This window comes from Aristolochia californica, unplaced genomic scaffold (genome assembly GCF_029961685.1).
Source record: "Aristolochia californica isolate CCGP_79_NKW_82.1479 unplaced genomic scaffold, dmAriCali1.0.hap1 SCAF_13, whole genome shotgun sequence".
NCBI lineage: Eukaryota > Viridiplantae > Streptophyta > Magnoliopsida > Piperales > Aristolochiaceae > Aristolochia > Aristolochia californica.
The window spans coordinates 1,601,146-1,616,317 of NW_027181804.1; the positions used below are offsets into that span (position 1 = coordinate 1,601,146).

The 15,172-nt window shown below is 41.5% G+C and overlaps 1 protein-coding gene and 1 long non-coding RNA gene across 8 annotated transcripts; both read right to left on the minus strand.

Annotated features, from left to right (window-relative positions):
• Positions 1–1,334: 1,334 nt before the first annotated feature.
• LOC137947858 (uncharacterized) lies at positions 1,335–2,741 on the minus strand. Of its 4 annotated transcripts, none has more exons than XR_011111562.1 (4): positions 2,657–2,741; positions 1,738–2,486; positions 1,488–1,625; positions 1,335–1,376 (listed from the first exon to the last, which is right to left on the minus strand). It is a non-coding gene; the product is annotated as an uncharacterized lncRNA (long non-coding RNA). The 4 variants fall into 4 exon arrangements; XR_011111560.1 differs by lacking the exon at positions 1,335–1,376 and having other exon boundaries at positions 1,383–1,625; positions 1,738–2,227; positions 2,334–2,486; XR_011111561.1 differs by lacking the exon at positions 1,335–1,376 and having other exon boundaries at positions 1,383–1,625; positions 1,738–1,995; positions 2,097–2,486.
• Positions 2,742–5,763: 3,022 nt separating this feature from the next.
• On the minus strand, positions 5,764–11,321 carry LOC137947857 (type IV inositol polyphosphate 5-phosphatase 7-like). Of its 4 annotated transcripts, none has more exons than XM_068793673.1 (14): positions 10,574–11,321; positions 10,403–10,490; positions 9,529–9,591; positions 9,323–9,410; positions 9,119–9,223; positions 8,404–9,034; positions 8,007–8,200; positions 7,822–7,930; positions 7,562–7,710; positions 7,208–7,464; positions 6,993–7,102; positions 6,686–6,749; positions 6,445–6,603; positions 5,764–6,356 (listed from the first exon to the last, which is right to left on the minus strand). In XM_068793673.1, the coding sequence occupies exons 1-10, from the start codon at positions 10,601–10,603 to the stop codon at positions 7,239–7,241; spliced, it is 1,683 nt and encodes a 560-aa protein (XP_068649774.1). In that variant the 5' UTR covers positions 10,604–11,321; the 3' UTR covers positions 5,764–6,356; positions 6,445–6,603; positions 6,686–6,749; positions 6,993–7,102; positions 7,208–7,238. The 4 variants fall into 4 exon arrangements, with proteins under 4 accessions (XP_068649774.1, XP_068649772.1, XP_068649775.1 ...); XM_068793671.1 differs by having other exon boundaries at positions 6,445–6,612; XM_068793674.1 differs by having other exon boundaries at positions 6,989–7,102.
• Between the last annotated feature and the right edge of the window lie 3,851 nt (positions 11,322–15,172).

A 15,172-nucleotide genomic window follows, 5' to 3' on the forward strand; every position in this document is an offset into this window, starting at 1 on the left:
TTGAGGCCTTTGCCTTTCCCCGGTTCTTACCGTTCTCGCCTCAGCCGGTGGAGTTCTTTCAATGGCGGCAACCCGACCCATCTTGATCGAATTTATACCAGTCATGGAGGGCTCAATTTTGTGAACGTCCGTAAAATCTTTTAATTTTATCCTTACTGTGTTTTCTGTTACTAAATTTATGTATGTATGCATTGTGTATTAGATGTATGCGCGATTTATATATTTAGGAGCATGTCTCCCACTTCAAAAATCTAATTTGTAGCTTGATTAACTTTTACAATTCTCTCTTATTTCGTAGGGTTTTTAGGTTGCACTGGGCAGCTTGAACATGTGCCGTGCATCAAGATAGTTGTAGAAAGATTAAGGTGGATGGGCATCAAGTATTAACTAATACCTCTGTTCCTGCCGTAGTAAGCACTCAATTTTGTTCTGCAACTATAACTTCAAAATGTAGTAGTTGCTCTGCCTCTTGAACTTTGGCTGAAACGGCTCTGTGGACTTGCTTTTAACATCTCATGACTTATAGCGGATGAAAGAAAAAAGATGAGATTTTCAGTGAAAGATAGAAAACGCAGGGCTCCGCTTTGATGTCTGTCTCTTTCTCTTTCTGGCTTCATGATAGATCTTAGGCCGATAATCACACTGAATTCTCTTTAACTAAAGCTCCGGCTAAGTCAAGATTTCAGATGGTTGTGACTTCCGGGTATGGCCATCCTTTTAAAATTATCTCCAGCTTGTTTATGTAGAACTGGATAGATTGTACTCCGCCTCTTCTAAGTTATATGTTCGTGTCAATTCATGCCGAAGCCTCTAAGAGATCTTAGGTTGCCTTTTAGTTGTTCGCTGCTGGTAATCCTTTCAAAGACTACTAAGGGTGGGTAAGGAAACTTAAAGACCTTCTCCCAGTAGATGTAGTGCAGGAAGACGAAGTGCTATATGTCACAGATTATATAATATTGCTGCTAAACAATTCTTATCTAGTTTCAAGTATGGTTAGCCATTCTTGTCCGTAATTTATAGTTTATCTAATTCTCTTCTCCACTCCCTCCATAGAGTTCAGGCAAGGTAGCTTCAATTTGAAAGGAAGGGAGCTTGTATCTGAAAGGAGTTCCAGTTCAGACAATCTATCAATCACTCCATCGAATTCGATGTGTATTTCATGTTGGAAAAAACTTTAAATTTAAATTATTTTTATTTTTTCTGTTTTATGTATTATACTGATGTTGATTTTTAAAAAGTTCAATAATTTAATATAAATTTCATATTTATATTATGTTTATTATATATTTTTTCCTTTCTTTTATTAATGATAGACATTCCCTAGTACCACAATCCAACATAATTGATGCAAGGGGCCACACGAACAATGTCCATGGCTGAAATTCAAAATTACCCGAGAATTACCTTCAATAATGATTTGATACCTAGAATGGGATAGTGCAAAAAAAAAAAAATGATTTCATACAGGTCAAGAGCTACAGATTTACCTGTGATCTGGTCATCCACAATGAAATATTTCAGGTGGGCTTTCGTCGTTTTAACTGGGCAGTGCTTTGGACTGTGATCCAAATCTTCCATCACCTTTCTTCATGAAATACCCATTTTCTTTTCGCTAGTCTAGAACCCTGCGCGAGGATCGGTGCAAAATCCATAAATGTGTCGATGGGTCAACATTTACCGGTGTACGATGAGAGCACAATTGTCGTCCAGTAAGAAAGCAGAAGTAAGATCTCGTACCTGACAGTGTGAGTGACACTACGCCCCACCGCCACCGTCCGATCTTCCCGTCTCCTTGATCGGATTCTCCCACCAGTATACGCCACCCATGTAATCCACTGTAGCATTGAATTCCCAATAAAATGAGATTTTGGTTTTCCGCGCCTGGTTGACTCATAGAACCGCCTCGTGCGCGTGTTGCAGCACCAGTACACGTAAAAGCACGCTGACGGCGTGTCCAACAAGCCAATATATATCACACAATGGACCCCACCGACACTGACGACAGAGAGGAGGTAGTTTAGTAATTTTTGGAAAAAGGTAGGGCTAATATTGTAAATTAAAATTAAGCATGAGGGCAGAGGATGGGCAGGGGAGACGTCATTGATGTGGCGGAGGTGGTGATGATGGAGGCGGAATTTCCGACAGAGACAGGCTTTGGTTTTATATTATTAGAGTCGCGGCCACCGAGGAGGAGCTGCTGCTGGTCTACTGCTGCAGCCTGCAGCTGCTGCTACGATCCGATCCAATTCCAGGAGATGAGATTTCTGAAAAAAATTCTCTGATAAAAGCAAATGAGGAAAAAGAAAGAGAAAAGAATGGCGTCACCGCCATACCGACTGAGCAGCTAGATCCAGCCTTTTGTGGAGGCCCACCGCAGCACCACCACGGCACCACTTCGTCACTTCCCTCTCCGTCTGCCGTTGTTTCCGTGCGTGAGCAGACCGCAGTTTCACTACTCACTGCTCTTCTCAGATCCGGCACGTAACCTGCCTTCGAGAATCAAAAGATTAGATCTCTCGCTCACATCGCCTGAAAATACTGAAAATCGCAGAAAGAAGAAATATTTCCTCTCCGTCTGGATCTCACGCAGTGAAAGGAAATCGAGAAGGGGAAAGAAAAAAACAGAAGTAGAAGAGTGACGTAATGTGTTCCTCACGTGCCGGTGAGTGCCGTACGCCTCGGTGGAGGTGTTTCGTACAGAAAGAACCTGTGGGACTGCGCACTCCAGGGAGACGTCACCCTGCGCCAATGGCGGATAACTAATTCATCGATGAAAACGTCTCACGCGTGTGTCAGTTGCTCTGTTCTGTGTTAATGGCGGGCAATTCGCTTTCGCTTTGGCGAAATCTAAAAAATAAGACACAATTATTATCCTCCTCAGCGGCTTGCGTCTGCAGCTCTGCAAAGATGTTCGTTAAGCTTTTCACATCGAGGATTAGCAGTGACGCGGAAGGGAAAGCGATCCGGATTCGAAGCAGGTAAGGCAATCTCTGTTCAAAGTTGAAATCTGAGAAGGCAGTGAAAGCGGAGAGACTGAGGGAGGAGACTTGACGGTGATACTCGTCCTTGTCCCTCCAAATGGAAAAATTGACTTCCACATTTGCTTTAATCTTTTCCCCAATTAACTCACCGTAACTCCAGTACTGTTCAATCTTCTTATCATGCAGAAGTTTCCGATCAGATCGTTGAGGAAACCAGAAATTAGGGTTTCCAGATTGAAAAAAGCAGTAAGGTACCAACCAACTCGTACTCTGGCTCTTCCTTTGTTGGATTCTCTTTGTCCATTGCAACTGCTAGAATTGCAGAATGAATCGGAGATACGATATCTTGGAATTTCAAGAAGAACGGAGACAAACAGCTTTCTTTTTTGCAGAAAAAGCTACAAAGATACATAAGAAGATTCATGCTTGTATTCGTCTTGTCCATTCATTGATCCATCTCCCACCTGGTATAAAAATAACTTCAACATACTACAAAATGTCTTCAATTATACTAAGAATTTCAGGATCTACAAATTGCTCCTTCTGTGCTATTTCAAAAAGACGAGATCATACTTCTAATTCTTAGAGAAATTAGAAGATTTTATCCTCTTTTATGTGATAATTATTCTTAACCATTTGTTATAATATAGGTTGATATTCATATACTTGTTATAATATAGGTTGATATTCATTTGGGCCTCCATCTTGAGCAGTTTCTAGGGCATAATTTTTAGTGATTTCTCTAGAATTGGGAAGCGAGCCAAGATTATTATAATCATTAAGAAAAGCGTGGGAGACTCCCGCCATATCTCCCATTTGCTTGAGGAAACGGAAACCGAGATGCGTCCCGTTAAAGATTCTTTGTCCCCTGATCTTCCACACCCATAGCCTGCAATAAAGAAAGAAAGAAAGAGAGGAAGACGGAGAAGAAAAAGCAGAGGCCGGTGATAATTGGTTTTTATTTTTTACACAAGCCTTTCGTCTTTGTCTTTTCCTGCCGCCGTAGATTCTTGTTACTCTCCCTGACAGAGTCGAAGTTTGGGGTCCCACTGCCTTTTCTTGGTTAGGACAGCGGGGGCCCTGCCCTAACTGGCGAGAAAGTAAAAGCCATCTGTAAGATCTCTGATCTAAATCGGACAGTGAGATTGTTGGACATTTTGTGGGTCCATCGGGAAAAGATTAGAGGAGTGAAGAAGACAGAGAGGGTTCCAAGTTTTGTTAATTACGTCATGTAAAGACAACATCTTACTACTCTGGGAGACCGGAAGAGGACGGTTAGTTGTCATGTCTGGTCGGTGGTGGCGTTGGGTGCATCATTGAGGAAAGTTCTACCCATCATGTGGACGGAGATCCTTGTGGGGGCACTCGGGTCACCTATCAGTTACAAACCCTACTCGCCAGCCGAGTTCCTCAAACAAATTCATGATTTATGAATATTTCTTATATAAATCTATCTTCTCTAACAGTCAGTGATAAAATATATTTGAAACTATATAGATTCATTAGTACACTAGAGAATAAATAAGAGACTGTAGATTTGATTTTTTTTTTTTTTTATAACCATCACGAATTGATGGTTTTTATGGCTCTCTTCTGCCTTAGTGTAATGGAAATATCCTTCACAAACTATACATTTTTCATAATTGTGTTTGGCTCAGGAAGAAGTATGAGACTAATTTAAAGAAACAGGAAGAATCTAAGTGTACGGAAAGAGTAGACAGAGAAAGGACCAGCTAGTTCCCCTTCCTCTTCTTTATTGTTCATGGTTTTGGGTCCGAACCAGCTAGTGGGGGGCAAAGTGTGCCCTGGGGTTACCACCAGAAAGGACCCACCAAATCTTTTCTGGCCAGTTAGCCGGTTGACAGATGAACCGGAACTAGATTGACCGGACCGTGCAACATGTGGGCCCGGGGTGAACGGTTTTTACCGTTCTGAATTGGAAACGCAGATCGCAGACTAGAACAAAGATGGGCTTTTGTGGGCGAGGCAACTCACACCTCTCGTCACCGTCCGATCATGATTTGACCATTCAGATCAGACAAGTTTCATCACTCTCTCGACAACAGATCTGAACCCTCGGATTGGTCTCTGCGAGGAAACAAAAAACAGAAACGGTTAATTCCGATTTGACATCTTGACCCGGAAAATGCTTACCTGAAATGGAAACCATTTTCCTCGGGGCCGGAATTTTCCACGTCAGCCGGGTAGGGGCCCACCGCAACCTTAAAATGGAAATCTAAAGCGTTTTTGACTAGGAGCACGCACGCACGCAGTGGGAGTGCAATGATGGAAGGATTCTGCGGGGTTTCGATGGTCCACATTCTGATGCCAAAGCTGTCGTTTTTTTTCTTCGAGGGGGTGGGCGTTTAATTGCTTGCATTGATTATTCCGCTTTCACTCTCGATTTTCTAAAGCTGCGGGTTATCAGTTGGAGTGATTATTAGGGAGGAGAAAAGAGATTCATGGATATGCTTCATCACTTTCTGAAGCTTGTCATTTCATTTTCAGGTGTAATTTACAGTTTTCTCCGTTGGTTTTCTCTCATTACCAAATCCATTTTAATGAGATGGGTATTGGAAATTGATTGCTTTCAGTAAGGTCTTGTTCCTTCTCGGTAGCCTCCCCCCCGCCAGTCACTAGAGCTTCACTGAAAATTTAAAGGTAGACGCTGGTTTCTGAGTTGCAGAGCTCAGAAACTGAAGCTGAAACCACCCTGTTGTTGACTGCTGTAAGTTTGAACTTTGATTCAAAGCAAGCGTTCAACGTTGAATACGGTCAAAGAATGAAGGTTGGAAGCTGCCTGCTTTTTGCCTTCCTCTTTTTTTGGAGCCCAAAAAAATTTGTTGCCAACCATTTCTGATCACCCTTCTTGCTTTATTTCGCTGTCTTGTTTTTTAAAAAATATTGTTTACAGGATTGTACTACCGAAAGCTTTTCTTCATTGAAAGCGTGAATTTTTTAAAGCTTTCGGCCGGGACCTGATCATTTTCAATCAATGTTTTGAGCTCGGGAGGTCGAAGAAGAAGAAGAAGCTCCTCTCCAGGTCTACCAAAACCCACCTCACATCATCATCGTCAGTTATAATCATCACAGGACTGGAGAAGTGCAGACAAATAATGAACGGTTTTCTTTTCTTTTTTCTTTTTTGTTCTTAAAATCGTCTGGCAATGACTATTCATCCCATCTTTCACCTTTTCTTCTTTTCTTTAAACACAGAAAGAAATACATATATGATTATTTTCTAATCACTCTTATCACCATCACAATCTTAAACAGAACCCTACAATCTTTTCAAAAGAATAATCCGGGAAAAATAATCAAGAATTTTGAAAGAATTGATGGATGTGATCCACGTTGGCTCTCTCGTGTTGCCTCCTGCAAATTTGATGATTTGTTCTCTTTCAGAATCAAATGAGCTTGTACGTTTTAACAATGCTTTTGGAGAAGTCAGTGATTCTCTTACCAGATGATATGTGGAGTTGCTTTGTAGGAGTGAAAATTTTCACAAGAGAGCGAGTGAATTGTTAGAAACCTATGGACTCTCATGTACAGCTATTGACTGCGGGAGGTGAAAATGCAGGTCGGTTATGGACAAATTTACAGCAATTTCCCTGTTCAAAATCTGGTAAAACTGTAGAAAAATTAACCAACTAGACAGTGAGAGAGACTGAAAAAGGGAAAGTGAGAGGGGGAGAGAGATCCACCTTTGGATTAGTGTTTAGAGAAAACTCCATCCGCGAGCAGAGATTTCTCCAAAATGATCTCCACCTGTAAAAACTGAATAAATTTAGACAAAGCAATGAATTTGCTGTAGATGATTAAGACATGCAACCACAAATCAAGCTGATAAAATAAATAGTCTTTTTATCTTTAACTAGTTCAATGGATGAATAGTACTAGTAGGCCGTCACTGAGACAGCTGCAATCAAGTCTTATATGAACTGCATTTTCAGTATAAAAGCATCAGTTCATCGAAAAGTACATTTATTTTTATTCAACCAGCTTACCTACCATGGGAAAGAAACAGCAAGTGAACCCAAGTGTGTGTCTAGTCTGAAGTTGATCTTTCGAAAAAGGAAAAAGTAGAAGCCGGTTGTCTTGCAGTAAGTCCTCAAATCTTCCTATCAAACAATTAAAGAAGTTTTAGAGAGAGTTGACAACAACACCCACTTGAAGAACTACTCCGTTCATTGAAGGGATGGGAGTAAATAAAAGAGAGCACAGACCTGAGGTTTGGTATCTGTTAACACTCTGAGCTCAAAAGAAACTAAGTTCAGTGTACCCATGTGAGTGTGGTAGCAACTCTTCAACCTCTATTCGGGAGCTAGAACAACTCATGCTTTTCTTTATCCGGCTTCTGTTAATTGATTCGACCTCAGCAGCAAAAATGCCATAGACTGGTCTATGGTCTGAAAATCTGGACTCGCCGCGGACGTACGATGATTGGTTGAGCCCTCTTCCATACCACAAAATACGATCACACCTATATGATCACATTTGGATAAAAGACGCAAAGAAATGTTATACAAAATCTTAGTAAAGGAGAGGAGATCATATTGGATAATTAGAAGAGCAAATACCATGCTGGAGTCCGTCGCTTCTCTTTAGGATGCATCTCATCTCCTGCATATCGATCAGAGTTAGTTGAATACTTATAAGTCGGTGGGAAATAAATCTTTCCCTCATTCCACCCCTCAAAAACACGACCACGTCTCTGCTCTATGCGAAGCTGGTAAGAAAAGTTATCAAAGATTTAGATAAAATTAGAAAAGGGGAAAGAAAAACAAAATAAGAATAATTCCTTCATTTAAAACCAACAAACAAAATAGAGATGCCTTACCTGGTCTTTCTCCAACAAAGCTCTCCAATTGTGCATTTCAACAAGGGCTTTTGCGGATCGGTATGAGAGAGCAATTCGGTAATTCAAATCCCCTAGCCAAATTATTCGACTGTAAAAACAGATGATAATGAATTACTTCATAAGATCGAAAGTTCAGATAATGTTATAAAGACATCCGAACTTACTCATGCTCAAGGATTGTTTCTGGTGACTTCTCGTCTCCAAGTCCATGAACTCGAGGGAATCTGGTCTTCCTCAATATCTCCATCACATCTGAATTCCTTCTTAGTTCATCCCCTTCCTTCTGCCCCGAGGTTAAATGACTACATATGAAACAAAAGCTTGTTTGGTGTACAGACATACTGATCGAAATTGAGCCCTGAAGAAACCAAAGTTTGAGGAAATTGACCTTGCATTAGTTCACAACCCAGATTAAGATAAAAGTATTCTGAAACTGTGATAAAGATTATCTATCAAGTTCAGATCAAGCAATACAAGTGGTAGCGGCAAACATGTTTAAAGACAAAGAAATTAACTGAATTGCACAAAAGTCATTCTACTAAAAGGGATTTCACAATGTACCTTGTTCCCAAGATAACCCATTAGACCCCGGCCAACACATGAGACTTTCAAGTTCTTCACATCATCTCTTATATCACTTCGCACCCAGACTGTAAGAAATATACCAACCATTTGCTTACTTGCAACCAAACAGTATCTAGAGTGCCCAGATGTGGATCTCTGGCTATCTTCCATGGAAGCTGCAATGGCATATGACATGGGCGAGAAGAACCCACTGGTACGAGGTGAATCAATGGGGGCATTTTCATCATCTGAAGAACCCCACCTGAAATTTGGATCATAATCACTTGGCCTGTTGCTATACATAACTCGATCACAAACACTAAAACGTCGGTCTAATCTTGGTTGTGGAGCTGATATGTCATTATCCATTCTCATGCTGCGACTTAAAGACTGGAAAGATCGACGGTGGAAGAAGGAGGAGGTCTTTTGTCGAGATGAACCTTCGAAATCGGCATCTATTTCAACAAGTGGGTCGGGGGCAGGGGATGGAGTGTGATAACCAGCAGAACCACTGGTGCCAGGGAGATTGTTGAGAGTTTTCCTGATGAGTCCTAACCACTTTTTTGCAGGTCCATTGTCTTCTGCACCAAGGACGTTTCCTGCATTTAGGGGTACTATTTCTTGAAACCTGAAAAGGGCAGCGCTATCAGCAAGAAGAATTTCTTTCCTCTAAAAGGAAATACACTAGTCCTCTGCTGTGAAGAGAAATTACCCTAGCACATAAATATCAGCAGGAGGGGAAGTATGAAGCCAGTCCTCAAGACTCAGATTGCTTGGAGGAGATTTTCCGCCAACATTCCAGGTAGCCACAAAGATCCTAAAGGCCCATGGAAGAAAGGAAAAGAAAATCGGCGATCGATTAAGAAGAGAGTCTCCAAAGTAATTGAATTTAAGAACATGGGAAGAGATGGGGTACCTGTATTCTTGCACATCCATGACTTCAGCTGCTTCGAGATCAATCTTTCCTCGTCGAATTCGATCTGCGTGCTTCCTTGCCAATCTTTCTATGGAGCCAAATTTTGAAAAGAAAGAAGATAAGGCTTATAGTCAATGGGAAAAGAAAACGAAAAGGAGATTTTATTCAAAGCTTGGTCCTAATGTATACAGATGTTTGCTGGAGACCTGTTCTACTTTTCTTGATAGTGCATTCTTCAGAGAAGCTGGGCCTCCCCCATTCAACTTCACCTGGAAGGAAGAAGCCATAAAAAAAGTTGAGTAAAGCTCCATGCTGATTGCAGACACATGCATAGAAAAAAACTACGAGATGTAACATTCAGAAAGAAAATGAAAGAGAAGTAAGAGAGACAACTAGAACTTTTTGGAGAGAAATAGGTACGGACCACACCCAGGTAACGCTGCAGCAAAGAGAGGAGAATCCCACAAACCCAGTAATTGGTCCAAATGTTACGAAAGTAGGATCTCCGCGACGAACAAATAGATGCAAACCCCCAACCGCAGACAGAGAAAAGAGAAAAAGTGAAAGACTCCAAATCCAGTAAATTGTTGAAGCACAGAGAATAAAAAACAGAACAATCGATTATTTCAGAAGAAGTGTGGAGGACGACAGATAAATCCATAGAGAAGGAAAACGAGAAGGTTAAAAGTATTGAGCGCTTAGAATAATTTGAAGAAAACAGGCAGATGAGAACCATTGAACCATTGGAAGAAAGGCAAAAGTAGTCGGAGAACTTGTTACGAAAAACAATTCCAACACGGTCTTTAAACCCCAGATTGAGAAAATCGGAGGAACAAGAAATTCGAGGAAACTGAAAACTTGTTCAGACTAAGAAATTTAGCGAAAACAAAGTATCGCGAGAATTTTTAGGAGAAGGTAGTCACAAGAATCATCTGAGGAGGAAAATCTCACAAAATGCATCGAAGTTTGGGGTTGTTTCAGAGAAGAATTTCCATCTGTATGAAGAAAGTAAAAGGTAAATGCAGAGCTTCAAAACTTGACACGCGGACTCGCCGAAGAGAATGGAAACTAGAGACGCACCTCCCACATCGACATCATCTGCATGAAAGTCCTCTGCTTTGCTCTTAATATTGAACCATTTTCTGACCAAAGTCTTCGACCATGAAAGCTGAAAATTGTAAAAAGGAACAGATTAGACGACAGACAAGTAAGAGAGAGAGAGATTTCGAGGAAAATAGAAGGAGCAAAGACCTTGCTTTTCTTCTGGCTCCCATCTCTCATTGTTTCAGTGCTTCTTCATACAGTTGCCTTGTTTCAAAAACTGATTTTTCACCTCTCCCTGAAAACTTGTAATAGATGACTCCGTAAGTGGGAAGTGGGAGTGAGTACGGAAATCTCTGAAATTCAGAAGACTAGTCTGAAAATCAGATCTTTTATTCGAGTTCACAGTCTCAGGCTTCCGTCGCAAACAAGCTCACTAGTCGGTGTTCCACCAACTATGGATCAACAGAAGTCAAAACTCAAAACTCGAACTGAAGGAAAACAACAACTGCGTCGCTGAAATAAGAGTTTCTGGTTTTGGAGTTTCAGAGTGGTAGAAACAGAGTAACAGACAACTGAAGAAAAGAATCTGAGTTCCTTTGTTTTCTCTCTCTCTCTCTCTCTCTCTCTCTCTCTCTCCAGATTCAACAAATGGGATTGAATTTCCTTTCTCGGTTTTATCTAAAGCTACCTAAAGGCTCAAAGAGACCCAACTGACGAATTCAAATCTTAGCGGAGGAAGTGGTAGAAACTGCAAATGTATAGAAGCGAGGAGAGATTTTGAAGGTGGAGCAAGATTGCAAGACAATGCAGTAAAACAAATGAAGACTAAGATGAAAGAGAAAGAAGAGGAGAAAGAAGGGAAGAGAGAGAGACCCCTCTCCTCAAAACCTCGTTCTCAGTACAGCAAAGTATCGAATTTGAAGAGAATAAAGTGCAGGAGACCGCTCCCCCCCTCTCTCTCTCTCTACATATTTCTGGAGGCTTTTTACCAAACCCAATGCCTATGGAGAGAGACACCAGGTCAGCAAAAGGGCACTTCGGGCAGAAACTCCTACACACTCTCTCTCCTGAATCCTCTGCCCACGGGCAGTTCACTCGGTGACATTTATCCTACTGTAACCCCTCTGTCCCTCGTTCTATTTGGTCTTCTCTTCTGAGGCATGGACAAAAAGCAGTTAAAGGAAAAAGAAAAAGGGGGAAATGTTCTCTAGAGAGAGACTGTGAAGGACTGTGAAGGAAGTATTTGCGAGTCTCTGATTACTCCTGCAATTCTACCAATACCCATTGAGGCTTTGAATGTCATGGGGGGTATTTGTGGGGTTGCCTGTCCATGGAAAAAGCTCTTGGAATTCCTTTTGTTTTTTCCTCCGGCAGATTTTCCAATGTAAATGTTTTGGGGCTCAGGGGGTTTTGTAAGTTTTTTAGAACTCCTAGGTAACTTGCCCTCAACTTTAATCCCTCCATAGCTTGTTAGTTGCAATCGAATCTCCCCTGTGTTTGCTTTCCCGGAACACCCTGTGTCTTTCATTGCTCATCTGTTCCTCTCGCTGTAAAAGTTTCTCGAGTATAGAATTATGGGTCTCTCTAGAGTCCTGTCTGCAGCAACTATGGCACATTGGCTTAATTTGGGGCTTTGTGGAGGCGACCTGTTTGCTTAGCCCCTCTCAATCTCTCCCTCTCCAATGGACCACATTTGGGAAATGAACAGAAAGTTGTAAGCCATCTACCTTATCTGGGACTCCCCACCCCTCTTTTCTGGGGTTCCATGAACTAATTTGACTCCCCCAAGCTGCATGACGGCCCACGCTCAACCTCCCCCACCCCGCTGCTTGGCTTTAACAAGTAAGCTTCTCGGATTGAGTTCTCCATCTCTGGAAACATTGCTTGATTCTTCCTAGTACCCCACTAGCCTCATATGGGGGACTGTTGAGCGATCAAGTAGCCTCATTTCTTTAATCGGTTTGATGTGTTTGAATGTCTAATGTAATGGGTTTTGACGGCAGGAGCCAAAGGGGACCCATTTAATAAATCCTTCTCCATCTCCAAAATGGGATTCCTCATTCCTCCCCCAGCACCCAGCAGCAGCCAGCAATGCCCTCCCAGACCCTCTCCACTCAAAAAAACTAAGTGAAGCTTCCACTAAACCAAAGGACCCACACCCAAACGGAGGCCTCGATCAAGACATACATTTTGACCAACCTTAGCCATCCAACTAATCTCTCTGATATTCGAGTGTGATCATGACTAGGCCTCAGGCGGTCGGTTATTGCCCATATCAAATCAAACACCCTTTTCAGTCAAATCCATGGAACTCTTATAGTTCGACGAAATTCCCCTGAGAGATTCCTCCCACCCTTCACCGGTTAAGCCCGAGCAGGGGCCGCGCCGGCGGGGCGGCGCCCGCCTCCGGTTCCTTCTTTTTGTGCAGGAATCCAAACTTCGATCTGTCCTTCTCCCTCCTTGAATCCATCACAAATTCGATGCTGCTGATCATGATGGAACTCGCCGGGCGAGTAAATGGAAAGAGAGGCTGCTGGGGCCTCCGCCTCAAATGACATTTTAAAAGGCGGATAGGATCTGGGACCCGCGAAGACCATCCTTTTCTGGAAGGGACGTCGATCCACCATTTTCATGAGACGGGATCTTAGGAGACACACCCACATATGGATTCAATCAAGATATCATGTATTTATGATTCCAATCCCTACCTACATGACCTGCATCTTATCGCCTTTGGAGCCGGCACGCCACGTGGAGCCACGTCTTCACGATCAACATCATCATCTCATGTATGGATCCTGACCGTCCCTCCTTTTTAATTAACTGTTAATGATTGTTAATCACAATTTTTGATAACATAGCCTTTTCAAGTGCAAGCCATGAGTGGATTTAGGGACAGACACCCCTATGTATAGGTCCACCCACTTCATTCTTTCTTTCTTACTTTAGTTATTAATTAATTAGAGGAATTCACCATTAAAGGTGATCATCAATTCTAAGCAATAGTATTTATTATTATTAATTATTATATAATAATTTTATTTATATTACCTAATTAGTTAATTAATTAAAAAACCCATAAAAATTAATAAATACGAAACATAATATAGACAGACATATACAATAAGGATAAACGATTTGAAACGATTGACTACATTATGAGAAAGAAGAGGAAGACCCGTAAGAGATTGATATAATAGATTCGAGATAACGATACATTTAATTGTAAGTGTATTGTTTTTGTGACATGTAGAGTCCAAAATACACCGATGTCACGTAGTCAAGGTCCATGCCATTTTTTTATACCTAGTATTGGTCTACATAAAAATAGGGGAGACTCTTCTTTAAATATTTGTACATCACACTAGTGTATTTCTGGTAGGGCGTCATTCTCGTGTCATAACTCTTTAATCCCCCAAAATGTCCACCACATATTTGGTCCCTTATGTGGTCCTTATCCAAAAAAAAATAACAAATCTCTAGTATGTTTAAGTTTCGATCGGCTACATGTACACATGGAAAACGTACCTAGGGTTTCCTCAGGAGTGACTTGGCATGAGACGAACATATGTGTTGTCGTAAATTGACCTCTCAAATCTGCCCTCTCTCTCTCTACAGCAAATCGGGGCCATCGGTTTTATGGGCCCCATTCGTATAATCAATATCATTACTTGCTGGGCCCATCAGTTGAGATTTAAACACGGAACCAGGTGTGGGCTTAGTGTCGATCCAATATATATCGGAATTTGCCTTTGAGAAACCGATACGCCTCCTCTGGACGAGAATCTCATCTTAGACGGTTTAAGGATTCGGATAACGGACACTTTTTTTTTTTTTTCTGAATAAAATCCGATAGACAAAAGAAAAAGCCGACCGTTTCCGTATTTTTAAATTCGAAAATGGCGGGAGTGGTCCCTGAGATCTTTTTTATGGTTCACATTTCCCATGAGATCTTCTCGTGTGATTTCCAAAATTCCCTCGAGCTTTCAACCCGAAATTCTGAGAGATCTTCTTGAGAAAGGAGACGAAAGATACTGACGGAAGAAGAAGCAGAAGAAACGGCAGCAGCAGAAGAAGAAGGGGAAGAAGAGAAGCGGGATCGAGAAAGGAAAGCGCGAGAGAAAGAAGAACGAGAGACACAAGGCAGTCAAAGGGCAACATTTGATTTGTGCTTTGGGCAAAGTATCTCTCGCTCTGGGCCTTCTGCTTTTGCTTTTCAGCTTTGCTTGAACGCCCAAACCTTCTTCTCTTCGCCGATTGGGAGACCTCTGCGTCTCTCTCTCTCTCTCTCTCTTTCTTTTGCATCTCTGTCACCGTTTTTTCCCAATTCTGCTTCTTTCGTTTCGCCAGGGTTTTCTTCCGTCGTTTTCTCGGGTCTCCCCCGGAGAAAGAGATATTTCCAAAAGCCACTTTGGAGTATGCCTGTAGGAATATTTAGGGAAGATTGATAAATCTCAGCATTATCTTAAACTGATAATGATATAATGAGCACCAAGCTTGGTGATTTCCCCGGCTATTAGATCCAATGGTGGTGATTTTTTTTTTCAAATTCATAGAGAATTAAGAATATATACGGGGAATATAAATGAAATTATCTGTTAATTATATGATCAAAAGCATGAAGGGGATTCATGCGAAGTGGTTAAATATTCATGCTTCCTTCGTGATTTGCTCTATTTAGATCAATACATTCAAACTCACGAACGTTGAGACATGAATAAGCCAATCGATTTCATCGCTTAAACTTCTCTGGATTTATACAATTTCTTGCCATTAATCTAGGTATTGAATGAGCCTAGTCACCCT